This window comes from Haplochromis burtoni, unplaced genomic scaffold (genome assembly GCF_018398535.1).
Source record: "Haplochromis burtoni strain Fernald_Lab_line unplaced genomic scaffold, NCSU_Asbu1 Contig_356, whole genome shotgun sequence".
Lineage (NCBI taxonomy): Eukaryota > Metazoa > Chordata > Actinopteri > Cichliformes > Cichlidae > Haplochromis > Haplochromis burtoni.
In genome coordinates, this window is record NW_024582717.1 from 390,333 (window position 1) to 405,814 (window position 15,482).

Here is a 15,482-nt window from a genome sequence, read left to right on the forward strand (position 1 = left end):
AAAAAAAGAGTCAGCTAGACATTTTTGGAAATGGCTGATACTGGCAGAAATGACTGTAGCCAGAACTATAGTGAGGATGTACACAACGTACTTATCAGCCCTGAAGACTAGTTAAGTGAAATGTTTCATTCTGGCCTGAAAAGATAAGTTTTTGAAATAATCCTCTTGTTGTTAGTGGACAGTTTTACAGACACGTTAAAAAAATGGTCAGGCCTGTAGTACACTAGATAAAGACTGAGGTATAGAGTATCTGAATTCCATTGATAGCTTGGATACTTGGCTTTAGGATGACAGCTGGCCGCTGTCACTTTGCAGAGGAAGTCTGGCTTTGACTAACAGGAAGTCAAGTTAGCCACACATTTTTTTTCTTGTAAGAACCAAGTCATGTTTTCTGGAAAGAGGCATTAATTCAGAGTTATTGCAAAGATATATTTTAAGCACTAAAAGAAGAAAGTACCTTCAACGGCATAACTAATTTTATACTTTAAAAGCCCAAACTTGGAATCCCTTTTGCAACAGCTGGACATTTTTTATATCTGTACCATTAAAGAATTGTGTTTTCATTTGTGATATTGTTTTACAGTGTTTTTAGAGTACACTAAGACCTTTACTGTGCTATTTCTCATTTTTAGCAACTGCAGTAATTACTGTTGTGACCTCGCACTTCCTCTTTCAGTCAGGGTGGAGTGGGAAGCATTTACTGTACAATTTCTGAAGTCTGTAGACTTGCAATGTTTTTAAACAAGATTATCTTTCAGATTTCGAGCTGGTGTTAAATAAACAGGAAGATTTGAATGTTGAAGTAGCTTTTGCTCGATAATGGTCTTTGAGCATTTAGAGCTTTAAAGTTTCTACATTGAATAATATTGAGGACTAACACTGACTAAACGTGAACATTGTAACTTTGAAACTTGAAGGACTAGGATGAGCTTTAGATTAGTAAGCTTTGTCAACAAACTGACCCAATACTCACTGCAGACTTCCAGCTAAGTCACTGCTGGGCATGTGTGGATGTTAGAGATGCCCATATATGGCGTTGAATGTCTTTTAAAAACAGGAAATGACATGTAGACAGCTGATTAGGAACTTGAAAGAATGCTGTCATTCCACAGCAGAGGAAGAGGAGTGGGTTCATTTCTAGAGATGAACCCACTCACTTGACCGACAGCTGCACTCCTCCTCCAATGCATGCACGCACGCACGCACGCACGCACACACGCACACACACACACACACCTAAAATAGCTATTAATAACATGTAAAAATCTTTTACATCAGAAGAAATTATTCATATCATACAATAACTGTCTGCAATGCGACACATCTGTCTAGCAAAGAGTAGTCTGTTCTCTCATGTTAAGTTTACTTTAACCCTGCACTCACGCTCACGTAAATACCACACCAATTTATTGCAGTGTCCACTACAACTTGCGCTGTTCTGCTGAGCCACTTTGATGTACTCTGATATTTGCTAGTCTGTTTCAGTGCATGTAGTACTGCTGATTATATTTAAAATTTTAATTCTGTTTTTGCTTGTTGATTTTCATATGATTATATTTCAAATATTTCTTTCTATATATTGTTTACATTTATGCTTGTTTTACTGTATTTATATTAATTTCAGATTAGTTTATACTTCAGCTGTATTTAACAATTTTTAACTGACGTAATGGAGGATGTCCCAACTCTTATTTTTCTTGCCTTGTCTTGTCCTGTCTTATTTTGCAAAGCACGCCACACCTTGCCACACTTCACCAAACAGAAACACACCAGTTATGTGGACCTTCTCACTAGTTACACGCTTAATTCTGACATTAATTTCACTAAAATGGATTAAACTAATATTTTATTTTATAACATTTTTTTAAAAAGTATCTGCAATGTTATCAAAAAAAACAAAGAAATCAATCTCTAATATAAAAACACATTCCAATTCGCTTTGTATAATTTGTGTATTCTTTCAGTTGAGCAGCAGTTTCTGCTTTATTGTCAGATAAAATTCTTGAACTCTACTAGATTCCATTTGTGGGATTTATTGGAACATGTATGTGTGCGAACAGGGACTGAGCACTGTCTAAAGCTTGTGTACCGTATTCACAGTTAGCTTTTGGAATAGAACATTTAAATTACATGTCATATGTTGTGTCAAAAAGTGAGTTTATCTGCAGCTTTATATTTCAAATAGGACAACATTATTATGATGTGGAATTACAAGAGTACAAAATGCTGTGGAACTGTGTTTTGTAAGATTGTTATAATGTAAAAGCATATCATTATGTCATTGAAAATGTTGGATCAATAAAAAAAAAATCGTGTATCTGTTTATATTTGATTTTCCTCAGCTAGGTAGAAGAAACACAGAGCTGATCATCTGAGTGGCTGTTACAAAAAATTGGTTCAAGTCAGGTAAGTATTTTATTCATCTTCTTCATGATCATGTCAAATAGTAAAATCATAATCAGGAGCCCTAACAATGAGAAGCATATTTACATGTTAGCCATCCACCCATCTTTTTATAGCATCTTTTTCTGAAGTATAGTATGAAAACATTTTCTCCAACAAAACAAAACAAAACAATCTTTTAACATATAGTGAGAAGTACTCACTGATATATGATAACGATATATGAATGCTCCAGACAGTGGCTCATCTCACTCAGCCTGTTGTCACACTGGGTTTTAGTCAGAAAACAGTTTGATTGTCATTTGATTGAGCAAGTAGACAGTAGGGATGGCACCAGTAGTAACCAGACCGAAAAGCAGCGCACATTTCGGTGTTTCTTTTTCCTGAGATGTCATACACTTTGGATTCTAGCCAATCATCTTACCTTTCCAAGAATAGTAGGCTTGCCCAGGTACCTACGTTCTTTTAGAGCAGAGCTACAGATTAAAAGTGTCCAAGGCAAAGCGGTCAAAAGTCTGACTGTACTTCACAGCAAAAGATGCAAACTCAGCAGCCTGCAACAAGTGCTTCAAGGTGATACTGTGCAAAGGAGGTAACACCTCGAATCTGATGAAACACCTGACAACGCATAGCGTTTTTTAAAAGCTGAGAAATGCACCGTATTTGGTATCGGATAAAACCTAAACGATACCCATCCCTAGCAGACAGTGGTTCCATCCCTGGGTTGTGTGAGAATAGATGAATATGACTTGTAGTAAAAAGCAGTGCTTGAGTACTCAGAGTTGTAGAGTATTATATAACCAGTACATCTGGCATTGGTTTGTTTGTTTTTATTTGTTTCTGCAGTAACCAGCATTCATGTTGCTAGCTGTACTTTTTAGGTTGAATCCCCTTTATACTACACAGGGAGCAAGATGGTGAAAGAGTGTTGTCAGGATGCGAGTCTGTTACAGTGATAAGTAAAATGTCATTTCGAAAAAGAAAATCCCCTACTCTTCATTTCCTTCACCTCTCATTGCTATACAACCTCAGGATCTTGCATGAAGAAATGACAAAGAATCTCTCACAATGACAAAACCACAGAGAGTTGTTTTCCAAAAAAAAAACATACCTTTACTGGCATTTAAACAGTTAAGAGACAATTTCTTTTTATTCAGGAACCGGAAAACTGGATTTTCAGTTAAAAACTTTTTTTTAGCTTGTTTACAGCCTTATATGTGACACATGTAAAAAAAGCTAGAGGTGGTGTTTCTCACTTTAACCTCAGCTTAAGACATGGGGCTGAGAGATTAGTTTTCACTTCCTGCTAATGTGAAGTTCTTTAGCGGAATGTCATGTAAAGGAGTACCAAAATAAAATATATTTATGAATATAGCAGTTCTTGTCATAGCTATGTGCAATGAGAATACCTCTGATGTAGAGAACTTCCTGCTGTGTGCTACTTGTGAGAGGAGGCAGCTTTGACATTATTTAGAGTATACAGTTACAGCTGTTAGTAGACTACTACACTTGCAGTTAAAACCTCCTTTTAACAGGAAATAAGGTGTGTGTGTGTTTATCAAAAAGTATTTTTTTTTTTCAATAGACTTTATATGTCTTTCAGATTGAGTTGTACTATTGGTATTGTGACTGTGAATTAAATATGATATTTCACTGTAATGGTACAGTTGACATGTTATGACTAACTACTTTATGGATCCTCATGCAGGTGTGAGTTGGGTGGAGGTGCAGAGCAGCAATCATGGTGACCCTGTCATTAAAGATTAGTGTGGGGAATGTAGTGAAAACTATGCAGTTTGAGCCCTCCACCATGGTCTACGATGCCTGTCGCATCATCAGGGAGAGAGTCCCAGAGGCACAGCTTGGCCAGCGTAAGTTCTCTTTCTTTTTTTTACTTCTTACTTCATCAGAACTGATTGTTGGATTGTTGACATGGAGAAATTGTATGCTCCATATTGCACATAGACTGATCAGGCATGACATTGTAACCACCTGCCTAATATTGTGTCAGTCAACAGATTGGACTAGAATGGTCACATTTTGACTTTGGCAAGCTGATGTGAACCTGTTAAAACATGTTTGTTTGAAAGACTAATCCACTAATGTGATTTACATGAACAGGGGACTAGCATAAGTCCTTCTAGTCTACTGTCTGGAGATCCACAGGTATGGCAAGAAATAGAAATCCAGCGACTTAATCAGCGTTTGTGTTTCTTCTACAGCAAATGACTACGGACTGTTTTTGTCTGATGAAGATCCAAAGAAAGGCATCTGGTTGGAGGCTGGAAAGGCTCTGGACTACTACATGTTAAGGAATGGGGTAAGGAAGTATATCACACATTCAGCTATGACTAACTGTTAAATTTATGAATTAGGATGCATTTGTGATGCTTTGTGAGTACTAAATACACTTTCACCAAGGGACATCACTGGTTTCTTTGCTCTAAATTAGCTGAGTCAGGTTGTTTTTGTTTAATGCTTCTGTAAAAAATGATGCTGTCTCTAGGAAGAAAAGCAGTGTGATGTGAGTATTGTGAGAAATAGCAGGATCTAGTTTAAATCTATTTCAAAGTTTCCAACAAAATATCAGCAGCTGGTCTGTTGCCTCTGTCTGACAGGACACTCTGGAATACAAGAAGAAGCAGAGGCCACTGAAGATCCGCATGTTGGATGGGACAGTGAAGACTGTAATGGTGGATGACTCCAAGATTGTCAGTGACATGCTGATGACCATATGTGCTAGAATAGGTCAGCTATAAGCCACACACAGCTCACATTTAATCTCCAGAACAAGATGTTGTGTGTTGTTACAGGTTTATTGCTTTTTTCCCCACTTACCATGAGATTCTTGTGTATATATATAATACTGTGTAAAATGTAAAATAAATGTAGTAATTTCAATCTGTTTGTATGTCAGGTATTACAAACTATGATGAATATTCACTGGTGCGAGACATTGGTGAAGAGAAGAAGGAGGAAACCACAGGAACCCTGAAAAGAGACAAAACCCTTTTAAGAGATGACAAGAAAATGGAAAAGCTGAAGCAGAAACTCCACACAGACGATGAGTGTATGAGAAACAAAAGCCTCCATTCTAATGCTCTATAACAGACTTGCTTAACCAAAGTGTGTGTGCCGGGTCACCTTCCACATCTTCTCTAGCTCCTCTCTCAGCTTCTTGTGTTCCATCTTCCTGTTGTTGCTATCGCTTGGTATTACTACCTCTATCACTACAATCTTCTTCTCTGCTTGTCCACCACTACTATCTCTGGTTAGTTAGCCATCACTATCTTGTCCGTCGGGATCTGGAAGTCCCAAGGGATAAATATTTAATAGTAAATAATTAAACTAATCTACCAAATCTTCACTGCCACATTATTTAACTCTGTAACTCTGAAAGAAATTGGAAAGACTAGTCTTTTTTCTGTCTGGAAACACATTAGCCAATCCTTATGCTGAGCTTTATCCAAAAGAAAAAAAAACTTTAACCAATTTTTCTGAGTAAATTCAATGTCTGCTTTCCAAACGGGTATGTCTGCTTCTGAAACTCCTGTCCCATACGACGTTCATGGGAGACGAGATTATAACAAAGTGTTCTGCTTAAATATTATGGTGTCATGAAACAGGAATGAGAAACATTTTTTCCAGAGAGTAAGCAAAGTGCTTTATCTGAATCAAAATATGGTTACAGATTACAATGAAAATATGACTGAAAAAATTCACCTTGATGCTAAAACATTTTGACTGGCTAATATATTTCTAATATTGGTCTTTATGGCATCCCGTTTGGTTTGGGCTTTCCGTAGTGAACTGGTTGGACCATGGACGGACACTGAGGGAACAGGGCGTGGAGGAGACAGAGATGTTGCTGCTGCGAAGAAAATTCTTCTACTCAGACCAAAATGTGGATTCCAGAGATCCTGTCCAGCTCAACCTGCTTTATGTGCAGGTACAGAAAAACATTGACATTGACTTTCTCATTGACATTATCTCATTGACATAATAATAATAATAATAATTTATTTTTCTCCTGTTGTCTTGGATAGACATTATGCAGTCTTGAGCCACCCCTCATTTCCTAATATTTTGTTCCAAGGAGCCAGATTTTCTTTTTCTTTGGCTATTGGCTGCCTTTGAACTCATTTTGTGTTGTTTGATGAGCCACTTAATATTTATCTATTAATCATTTAAGCATAAAAAAGGCACCTAATTCAAAGGATGAATCTGTGTTGTGTCAACTTTGCAAAGAACCCATTTTAAATTGTTTTTAGGAACTTTGCTACTGGCAGCTCATCACAAAAACACAGAATTTACTCCTGTTATTTTAGTTGAATCTATAAAAAACACCAAAGGTAACACAGTTTGACAGGAATAAAATAATAGACAAACAAGTAGATTCCTGAAGAGTTATTAGCTAAAAACTTGGCATATCTTGGCATGGTGTGCAGTGTCTTTAAAACATTGTGGATAAAACTGGACAAGTGGGGGACAAAAGAAGACGAGACAGGCTTAAAAACAATCTGCAGCAGATAGATAGTATCTGAAAGTCGTGTCCTTAAAAAAAGTTCTTCTGCAAAGACCTGACACAGGACCTGAGAGATGCCCTTCAGTTGATCCATGTTCTTGGAAGCCTCACCAGAAATGGTTTCTGTGGCTCAGCTGGCTGTCAAGAGGCCGTTCTATAGGAAGGGAAATTGGGAGGAAAGGCTAAAGCATACCAAGTTACACAAGAACTGATGGAACCGACTCTTTTCTTATATATCATTTTAAATATATTTTTGAACTGGCTCAATAAATTATTGCACCTATTTTAAATTTTCCTAGTGAAGAAAATGAAGAGTGGCTCAAATGTTATATGCTGTTTTACACTGTCAGTTTTTGCTCTAAAAAACTATAATGATTTTGTGTGTGTGTGTGTGTGTGTGTGTGTGGTTGGGACAGGCTCGCGATGACATCCTGAATGGATCTCATCCAGTCTCCTTTGATAAGGCCTGTGAGTTTGCAGGCTATCAGTGTCAGATTCAATTTGGGGATCACAACGAGTCCAAACACAAGCCTGGCTTTTTAGAGTAAGCACTGGTATTTTGGTTGTATTGTTGTTTTGTCTTCAAACTGTAATGAGCTGCCTGTTAAATTTTTTTTGATTTGACCTTTTTCCTCTTCAGTTTAAAAGAGTTCCTTCCCAAAGAATACATCAAGAACAAAGGGGAGAAGAAGATCTTCCAGGTAAGAAGTGGATTCTGTGGCAGTTTTGAACTAAATGTCAGTTCTGACTGTGCTGTTCTGTTTAATATTTTGGATGTATAAAGATCAGGTCAAACACAAATTTTATCAAGATGACTTATACTTGGAGGCTGGTACATAATACCACAGTGAGTTCTTCTAATCCTCTGACTGTGTTTCTGCAGGCACACAAAAACTGTCAAAACATGACAGAGATTGAGGCTAAAGTCAACTATGTGAAGCTGGCCAGGTCCCTGAAAACGTATGGTGTGTCATTCTTTCTGGTCAAGGTGAGAAGAACAATGGATTACCAAAGTGGAGGTTGCTTTTGATTTGAGACTTGAGACTCACTTTACAAATAATATTCATTTACATAATTAAATAATATTATTTACAATAATACGATCAGCACAAAGATAGAAACTTGCAATTTCTACCAACCAGTCCAGCATGTTACATTAGTGGAAACTTTTCTCCAAACTAACCAGTTTGCTACTACATTTCTGAAAAAGGGCTAGGGGAAGAGGAGGGTATGAATAAGAGGAGGGTATGAATAAAAATTCACAAATAGGGCAAGATTCATCTGAAAATGTTTAAATACTTTATATGCTTTCTCTCATTCTGCAGTGCTAGCTGGATGATGGCTGAGTTAATTTGTTGATTGTGGATCTTCATGGATTGAGTCATTAATATTTGCCCAGTTTAATTTATGTTTACTTCACAGTCATTTCATTTCCCTTCATGCAGGAGAAAATGAAGGGTAAGAACAAATTGGTGCCTCGACTTCTGGGTATAACCAAAGAATGCGTGATGAGGGTAGATGAGAAGACCAAGGAGGTGATCCAGGAGTGGAACCTGACCAACATTAAACGTTGGGCTGCCTCACCAAAGAGCTTCACCCTGGTGAGTTCTTAAGTAGAGACAAGATAAGAGCATTGTTGAGCCTGGTTCAGAAATATCCTAACCAGATCTCTCTCTCTCTCTCTCTCTCTCTCTCTCTCTCTCTCCCTCCCTCGCTCTCTTGCTCTCTTTTTCTGATTTGAACACCTGAAATGACTTTTAACACATTATCAAACTGCCTTTTTTCTCATTTTACTATTTCCACCAGGCCAGTGCAACACCATAAGATTGTTTGGGTTTTTGTCACTGTGTAACATTGCATCTGACTTCTTCCCAAAACAGTTCTATTGCCTCTGTGCACTCAGTCATAGTGAGTTAATATGAAGCATGCATTCACGGTGTTTGAATTGCTTCACTTGCTGATTTTTATTTTTATTTTTTGCAAATATTTTTATTGAAAAAATAAAACAACACAGTACTTGCACTTACCAAAATACAATTAACCTTTCTTCATTTTCCTAAGTAAATATATTTATATATATAAAAAAAACAACTAAACAAAAACAAACTCTAAAACATTTTAACAACACTAATCTTACCGATTAACCCTCTCAAGGCAGGCGTTGCTGATTTGCAACAGTTAAAAACTAACAACCTGATTACCCCACATACATATTTTATGATTTTTTTTTTACTCAGAAGTACCACTGCAGGACTTGGTTGTGCATTAGCAACAAAAAGTTTAATTTGAGCCTGAGAGGGTTAAAGAAAGGGGGAGATTACCCTATCTTTGAATATCAGATGTAATCCTTGATATAAGGGGAGTCAAATTAGTTGATTTAAGGCCAGATAGAGAACGAGTCATATTAATCCCTATGTATTTAAACCTCGATGGACCACTTGCTGATTTCTAATCCTCTCCTAAAACGTCAATTTCCAAATATTCGTTCCATGCATTTTTCTAGCAAAATACTTTAGTGAGACCTAGAGATGGATGGCAATTACTGATATCACTTCTCTTTTCTCATGGGTGCGTTAAGAGTCACCACCATCGCTAAGTAGGATATCAAAGACATATTACATTCATGAAAATGATTTGCATGCTGTGTGGTCAAATGTTTGTGCATGTCAGAGGTATATCCCCACTTTGCTGTAATCAGTGTTGGGCTAATTACTCAAAAAAAGTACTTAGTAAACAGAACAATCCTCTTAAAAGTAATGCAGTACGTTGCATAATTACTTCCAGGGGAAAGTAATTCAAATTATGGAAGGCTCTCAAGCAAAAGCGCTTCTAGAAAATGTTCCATCAGTGGTATTAAAAGTTTTATTTTAAATTTGTATACAAATCATTTGCAGAAAAATTTCACCTTTGTTCAGATTGCATAAGTTCAGTTGAGCCTTCAATTGATTCTTTGGTAATTTCTCACTACATCCTCTGTTCTTCACCTAACCTAATGGAATAGTTCACCTATTCAAGAAGCTATTCATTTTCCAGTATAATCTGTAAGGTATTTTAACTTCTGGTTGTTTGCTCTGCCTTTAGGACTTTGGAGATTACCAGGACGGTTACTATTCTGTGCAGACCACTGAGGGAGAGCAGATAGCTCAGCTTATTGCTGGTTACATCGACATCATCCTTAAAAAGGTCAGCAGCATTATACATTTCATTGACAACATGGATGCTTTGATGGGGGATGAAGAATTTATTTCCTAAAAAAATGTCAAAAAATACTACAACACCATTTTGTCTAGTGAGATTTCTTTTGACATGTCACTCTTTCCATGTCACTCTGTAAGTATTCAACGCAATAGAATTTCTTTACATACTACATATGTTACATATGTGCTGGTGTGTATTTATCATCATACCATAAGGTGATCTCAAGTTCTGTGCTGACATTTCACAAAGAAGATATGAAGATATGAAGATATGAAAGTCCTGCGTCTTTTCAGGTGTTTTACAAGCCCAAGCTTGAAAGTGGCTGCTCTTACTGCAGCACAACACTGTTTATCTTCTCTGTGCTCTGTTAAAATGTATTATTTAGTTCTTTAAAATATGTGCCTTTTGCTTGACAACTGGATTACCACTCATGGCACTTTCACACAGGACTGTGGACTCAGTGTGCTCGTCAGTGAGTCTGGTGTACTTTTGATCACAGTGTCGTTTTTCATATCATCATTGGCTTTTCCAGTCACACTGTTAATGCCTACTCATTTTGCTAGACACTATGGTAGCGTCAAGAAGAGCAGTGCTTCCTGACCAACTGTTCAAAGTTGCATAAAAGTGATAGAAAAACATCTTACTAGGCAGCTGTCTGTACTGAAACTCATGTTTTTAATCTTTTCTTTATTTTGAAACAAAAGAAAATCCTTTAAAACTGAATTTGATATAATCCAGTGTGTCACCACATTTCTTTCTCTTGACAGAAAAAGAGCAAAGACCACTTTGGCTTGGAGGGAGATGAAGAGTCAACCATGCTAGAAGACTCTGTGTCACCCAAAAAGTAAGTGTATGAGTGTTACCACTGAATAGTTTTCTGTACTTGACACGTACAAGTTTCACTGAATGGTATTCCAACAATACTCCATCCATCCATGGAGTATTCAGCTTTCCTAAGTCGCCACCAGGTAGTTATTTGTTGACAGTGTAGCTCCTCTCTTCAGCTTAGCGTTCAAGAGTTGCAGCTGAAGAGACAACTACATTATTACAAACCGGATCATTGACCTGCACCTCAGGGCTTTCAAAACTAGGTTCTTTCTCATGCCACTCCAGGTCCACGGTGTTGCAGCAACAGTTCAACAGGGTCGGCAAAGTGGAGACAGGCTCAGTGGCCCTGCCAGCCATCATGCGCTCAGGAGCTGGTGGACCAGAGAGCTTCCAGATGGGCTCCATGCCTCAAGCTAAGCAGCACATAACCAGTGGACAGATGCACAGAGGACATATGCCTCCACTGGTATGACAGAATGATAAGACATGAAACAGAAATTGGAAATTAAACTGTAACAGTAGGCTTTATTTTCTCTTTCCTTAAAACTTAAATATAGCAGGCTAACATCCTCATAAACCCACGTGAACGTGCAAATGCCAGAATCCTTACTGAGCAGCCAATGTTGATCTGTAGCACTGAAGTGACGCTTTTATAAAAATTAGGAATTGCATATTTGTGAATTTGTTTTACAGAAATCCAAACAGCCAAGTACAGTTTAAAAAAATGCATTCATTATGTTTTTAGTTATAGGAGCAATTTCTGTTATTTTGTTGTTTCAAACACAGAATTATATTCACAATTTCTTTTAATTTAATACATTCACTTTTTTTATCAACAGACTTCAGCACAGCAAGCCCTGACTGGAACCATTAACTCCAGTATGCATGCTGTCCAGGCTGCCCAAGCTTCACTGGATGATTTTGATACTCTGCCTCCATTAGGAACAGATGCAGTGAGATTTCACTTCATTTGCTTGGACTGATTTAAGTGCTGATTGTATTGATGATGTATAGTGAAGACTCCATTCTAAATGGATTGTTTTTTTGTTTTCTTTTAAGGCATCTCAAGCTTGGCGCAAAAACAAGATGGATGAGTCCAAACATGAAATCCATTCACAGGTGGATGCCATTACAGCAGGCACAGCCTCCATGGTCAACCTCACTGCGGGTAGGAATAGTGGAGCATCTCTCTGTTCTTGTAATCATGCTTTTTTCAACAACAAAAAAAAACTCTATGGAAACTGTATGTATGCTCCCCGTGCACGTTTTGTCTGCTGATATTAATCACAGAACTCTGGAAGTTATTGAGTAAACGCAGCATTGTTGACTTTAATGCACTATGCACCTCAACATTGAGTCTGTGACTTGGTTGCTAAATGTTTCCTCTTTGCAGTAACACCACTTACAATTGGTCATTAAATAGCTAGGAAGGAAGAATCAATTGTCTACTAATTGGAAGTTTGGTGGTTTGAATCCTGTTTGCTCCAGCCTCCATCTCACTTTAGCTGGAGTGGTCAAGATGTTGAACCTCGAGTTGCTCCCAATGCAGTTAGAGAGTGAATGTGTGTCTGAATGCTAGCTAAAAAGCACAGATGTAGAAAAGAGTCCTTGTAAGAATGTGTGTGTGAATGGGTGAATGAGACATGCTGTATAAAGTGTTTTGAGTTCTAAAGTAAGGATAAAAGCACTATATAAGAACCAGTCCATTTACCATTTGTTGCAATGGTGTCATTCTATTACACTACCTATTACAGCAAGGTCTTTACAGTTTTGTGAAGGAAGACTGCGTGGCTACATGCTTTGTTTTATACACCTGGAAAACACCTGAATTCAAAGATTAAGAGAACTGTTCTCTTAACTGTTCTTTCCTCATACAATGTGTATTATCTGCACTGACAATGTGACTCTTAAAATACATTGAGGCATTTTATTCATAATTTCTTATCAAACCGAAAATACAACTATTAACCCCTTAGCAGTCCTATTAGTCCCCTAAACCATCCAATGTCCCGTGGGCGGTACGTCCGACTGCTAACAGTTTAAACATTAAGTTTCCTGTTGGTCAGGTTCATTTGCAGTAATGATAATACGAATTTGGAAGACTGGTTGTCCTTCAGCATCAGCTCTCTTAGTATAAATTTCACTGCTCACTTTGCAGTTTTTGAGTTTTAATGCTAACATGTTCCCTACTTTGCTATGCAAAGCATTCACTAGTTTTGCATTTGGATAGGCCCTGTGTTCACTGCCCAGCATTGAGGACCTGATTACCATTTTCCATAGAATACCAGAACTGGCAGGTGGACCACTGGGGTTCTGTGCCTCACCCTGAGCATGTGGAAGATGTGAAAGAGTCTCAAGAAGCTGTTACGAAAGTTATGCTTCCTGTAACATGGGCAGCAGCACCATGACTGCCATTAAGAATCAGGATTAAATTCTCTGACCCTCTTGTCAGACCCTATTGCCAATGCACCAGCAGGTGCATTGGCATGCAGGCAGTTCCTGGAGGATGGCCCCCACATTTGCCAGACCTAAACCTGTCAGAACATTTTTTGGGACATTATGTTTCTTTTTATCTATCCGACGTCGTAAGGTTTCACCTCAGACTGTCCAGGAGCTCAGTGATGTCCTGGTCTAGATCTGGGAGGAGATTCCCCGATGACACCATTCATAGTCTTACTAGGACTATGACCCAACGTTGTCAGCCATGCATACAAGCACATGGAGGCCATACAAATTACCCGGCTGCATTGCTTTTTTTCACTTAGATTTTTTGGGTTTCTTTGAATTCCCCTGTAGTAGGATAATTTTCATTTACTTCAAATGATGTAGCATCCTTTCATCCCAGCAGATATCCAGTGTTATTTTTTCCATTGATATCTGATCTGTTTTCTGAGTACTTTCTGAATTTGTTTCTTATGCAAATATAACAAGCGTCCTGTAGGAGATAAAGCACAAATCTCTGCCCTTCTCTGTGTTTAGGTGATCCAGCAGAGACAGATTACACAGCAGTAGGCTGTGCTGTTACTACAATCTCCTCCAACCTAACAGAGATGTCAAAGGGTGTTAAACTTCTGGCAGCACTTATGGAGGATGAAGGAGGAAATGGACAGCATCTGCTTGGTGCTGCCAAGAACCTGGCCTGTGCTGTCTCTGAAATGCTAAAGACTGCCCAACCTGCAAACACAGAGGTACACAGCCAAACTAAAAGGAAGACAGAGATACATTGTGTTTTTCTACTCTTTCTTGTTTGAGATCAGTAATATCTTTTGGTTCCAGCCTCGTCAGAATCTGCTGCAGGCTGCTGGAAATGTGGGCCAAGCCAGCGGAGAGCTGCTTTCTCACATAGGCGAGGCAGACACTGATCAACAGTTCCAGGTGTGCTCATCATAACATTTATTATTGTAGTGTTTTGCTGTTTTGGTAGTTCTTTGATTTTGCTGTGTAGCAATAGGAACTACTATTGTATATGCAAGACAAAGTATCACACATTAGATACTATTCACATTCAATTGACAAGACTTTATTTTCACCAATGATAAGGTATGCTAACTGCTGTTTGCTTTTGGCAGGACATGCTGATGCAATTGGCTAAAGCTGTGGCTAATGCTGCAGCAGCTCTGGTGCTCAAAGCAAAGAATGTGGCCCAGAAGACAGAAGACTCAGCCCAGCAGAACCGGGTCATCGCAGCAGCAACTCAATGCGCTTTGTCCACATCTCAGCTAGTGGCTTGCACAAGAGTGAGTAATCTATTGAGAACTCGACTTTAATACAGTGTTCACCGTCTGATAGGGACAACTGTTGACTGAAACTGAAATGTTCTTTTTGCATTTGAGCCAAGCCTAAGGTCTTTCTACTTTTCTGTCCCACCAATAATCCTATCCCTCTTCAAGGTGGTGGCTCCAACAATCAGCTCTCCAGTGTGCCAGGAGCAGCTAATTGAGGCGGGCAAGCTGGTGGCTAAGTCAGTAGAGGGCTGTGTTGAGGCATCACAGGGAGCGACCAATGATGATGGTCTCCTGAAACAGGTGGGCATGGCTGCCACAGGTGTCACACAGGCTCTTAATGAGCTCCTTCAACACATCAAACAATATGCCAGTGGAGGCCATCCCATTGGACGTCATGGAGAAGCCACTGACCGCATTTTGGATGTCACTGAGAACATCTTTAGCTCTATGGGAGATGCTGGTAAGTGAAGGAAGCTAAAACTGTTTCCACAGGATGGCTTTGGATCCTTTTGTAATTTGAAATCTTTATAGGCTTTTTTTTACCCATAAAATTACATTCTCTAAAATGTGTTGTGAATAATCTTGGTTTCCAGGAGCACCACTGGCTTACCCCAAATATGGAGTAGCATAGTTGAAGAAAAGCTGACACACAGGATATTCCATATATAATATCTATATATTAGAAAAGTCAGCATTTTTTTCACTTGTCACTGTTAAAAAAGAAATAAAAAGGTTTTGATGATGTAATGTACTGGCAATGTAATATTAGCAGTTTTCTGACCACTGAAAGCGCTTTAGACTAC

The 15,482-nt window shown here is 38.4% G+C and overlaps 1 protein-coding gene across 2 annotated transcripts in view; it reads left to right on the plus strand.

Moving 5' to 3' along the window:
- Positions 1-15,482, plus strand: part of tln1 (talin 1) — a 56,810-nt gene that overhangs the window by 13,644 nt on the left and 27,684 nt on the right. Inside the window, exons 2-20 of one of the 2 annotated variants that reach the window (XM_005943066.3) lie at positions 2,343-2,406; positions 4,112-4,274; positions 4,626-4,723; positions 5,022-5,151; positions 5,321-5,473; positions 6,210-6,352; positions 7,345-7,472; positions 7,569-7,629; positions 7,812-7,916; positions 8,374-8,529; positions 10,010-10,111; positions 10,894-10,970; positions 11,240-11,420; positions 11,794-11,907; positions 12,014-12,122; positions 13,934-14,142; positions 14,231-14,329; positions 14,524-14,691; positions 14,845-15,139. In XM_005943066.3, coding sequence (XP_005943128.1) covers positions 4,145-4,274; positions 4,626-4,723; positions 5,022-5,151; positions 5,321-5,473; positions 6,210-6,352; positions 7,345-7,472; positions 7,569-7,629; positions 7,812-7,916; positions 8,374-8,529; positions 10,010-10,111; positions 10,894-10,970; positions 11,240-11,420; positions 11,794-11,907; positions 12,014-12,122; positions 13,934-14,142; positions 14,231-14,329; positions 14,524-14,691; positions 14,845-15,139 — 2,458 coding nt within the window. In that variant the 5' untranslated portion in view covers positions 2,343-2,406; positions 4,112-4,144. The remainder of the gene's footprint in view (positions 1-2,342; positions 2,407-4,111; positions 4,275-4,625; positions 4,724-5,021; positions 5,152-5,320; positions 5,474-6,209; positions 6,353-7,344; positions 7,473-7,568; positions 7,630-7,811; positions 7,917-8,373; positions 8,530-10,009; positions 10,112-10,893; positions 10,971-11,239; positions 11,421-11,793; positions 11,908-12,013; positions 12,123-13,933; positions 14,143-14,230; positions 14,330-14,523; positions 14,692-14,844; positions 15,140-15,482) is intronic. The other variant, XM_005943067.3, reaches the window with a different exon arrangement.